Source organism: Colobus angolensis, unplaced genomic scaffold (genome assembly GCF_000951035.1).
Source record: "Colobus angolensis palliatus isolate OR3802 unplaced genomic scaffold, Cang.pa_1.0 Scaffold209, whole genome shotgun sequence".
Classification (NCBI taxonomy): Eukaryota; Metazoa; Chordata; class Mammalia; order Primates; family Cercopithecidae; genus Colobus; species Colobus angolensis.
This window is the reverse complement of record NW_012115255.1, coordinates 81,931-83,794: the sequence shown is the minus strand read 5'-3', so window position 1 is coordinate 83,794 and position 1,864 is coordinate 81,931. Positions and strand designations below refer to the sequence as shown.

At 54.6% G+C, this 1,864-nt stretch overlaps 1 protein-coding gene across 1 annotated transcript in view; it reads left to right on the top strand.

Annotated features, from left to right (window-relative positions):
* The window catches only part of LOC105512039 (U3 small nucleolar ribonucleoprotein protein IMP4-like), a gene marked incomplete at its 5' end in the record, with an annotated part of 3,983 nt that extends 2,119 nt beyond the window's left edge, over window positions 1-1,864 (top strand). Inside the window, 5 exons of the mRNA XM_011942294.1 lie at window positions 367-450; window positions 1,100-1,209; window positions 1,291-1,423; window positions 1,501-1,655; window positions 1,730-1,864. Coding sequence (XP_011797684.1) covers window positions 367-450; window positions 1,100-1,209; window positions 1,291-1,423; window positions 1,501-1,655; window positions 1,730-1,864 — 617 coding nt within the window. The remainder of the gene's footprint in view (window positions 1-366; window positions 451-1,099; window positions 1,210-1,290; window positions 1,424-1,500; window positions 1,656-1,729) is intronic.

Sequence of the window (1,864 nt, the reverse complement as noted above, 5' to 3'; positions counted from 1 at the left end):
GGAGGTTGCAGTGAGCTGAGATCACACCACTGCACTCCAGCCTGGGCAACAGGGTTAGACTCTTTCTCAAAAAAAAAAAGAAATCAATTTTTAGATTTCGACCTGATTATAAAATCAATACAATATGTTTAGATATTTTAGAAAGTCCTCAAGTCGTGAGACTAAAGAAAATGAAGTCCTAGTAACCACTGTTTACGGGCTGGCCTGTAGAAAGTTTTGTCACCTCTATCCCTGCTGTATCCAAGCCCAGAAAGGACTGAGGTATTTTTATTTCAAGCGTGTACAGGCTTGTAAGCTGTGGTGTATTGGGTGAGCCGAGGGCTCCATGCTTGTGACCCACTCATCCCCTCTCTCTTCTCTCTGCAGAAAACCGCCTGATTCCCACTGAGTTACGCCGAGAGGCTCTGGCCTTACAGGGGTCCCTGGAGTTTGATGATGCAGGAGGTGAAGGTAACTATACAAGGTAGCCCTCCGCAACACTGAGCTGGCTGGTCTCCCGTCGCTCCTCAGACACACTGGGCACTGTCCCATCAGAGGAAACTGCTCCTGGAACTGCCTCCTATGCCCTTCTCACTGCACAGATGGCATTGCAGGGCTCTCCCTGAGTGTGCCCTGTCCCACTTACATGGCACACATCGGCCACTGACTCCGCGCCTTGCTTGTTAATTCCCTCCCCCACCGGAGTGCCTGCCGGGGCAAGATGGTGTCCCTCGCACATCATTGGTGCCCATATGTTTAATGCACTGCATTATTCAAGAAACAAGAAAGGAATTCCAAACATAGATATTTGTTTGAGGGAAAGGAGTTTGTCACTGTTGGCCTTAGCAGAGTGTGGACTTCGTTGTGCAATACAGTAGCTGATAGCCCCATGTGATTAATATAGCTTCAGTGAACTACAATTAAAAGATTCTGTTCCTCCGCCACATTTGTGCTCGGCAGCCAGAGTAGTTGGAGGCCGCGCTCTTGCCCATTGTGCATGTGGAGCATTCCTATTCTTGAAGGCTTTGGCAGACAGCACCATCCTGGCGGTCTTGGCTGCCCCCAAGTTAGCATTTCATTCCCAAGACTGTCATGTTCTTGCCCCTCATGCCCCTGACAGGTGTGACCAGCCACGTGGATGATGAATACCGATGGGCAGGAGTCGAGGATCCCAAGGTTATGATCACTACCTCCCGAGACCCCAGTTCCCGCCTCAAGATGTTTGCAAAGGTACTGCTGAGCGGGGAGTGACGGGGAGACGCCCAGGACACACGGCCCCAGTCCTGACTGCACACTGTCATCCACGCCCAGGAGCTGAAGCTGGTGTTCCCAGGCGCCCAGCGAATGAACCGAGGTCGACATGAAGTGGGGGCACTGGTGCGAGCCTGCAAAGCCAACGGCGTCACCGATCTGCTGGTTGTTCATGAGCATCGGGGCACACCTGGTGAGGCCGGAGGGAGAGTCGGGGTGGGAGCCGTCTGAGGGCAGACGGGGTCTCTGACAGCCACCTTTCCCCGCCAGTGGGGCTCATTGTCAGCCACCTGCCCTTTGGCCCTACTGCCTACTTCACGCTGTGCAACGTGGTCATGCGGCATGACATCCCAGACCTGGGCACCGTGTCGGAGGCCAAGCCCCACCTCCTCACACATGGCTTCTCTTCCTGCCTGGGCAAGCGGGTGAGTCTGGGGGCCTTCAGGCTGGGGCTGCGGGCCAGGCCAGGCATTTGCCACTCTCTTTCCCTGTGCTGCAGGTCTCTGACATCCTCCGATACCTATTTCCCATGCCCAAAGATGACAGCCACCAGGTCATCATCCCATGTCTGGGGTCGGGAGGCGAGGCTGGCTGTGCCAGGGCTGATGGCCATCCCTGCCTGCAGTGTACATGA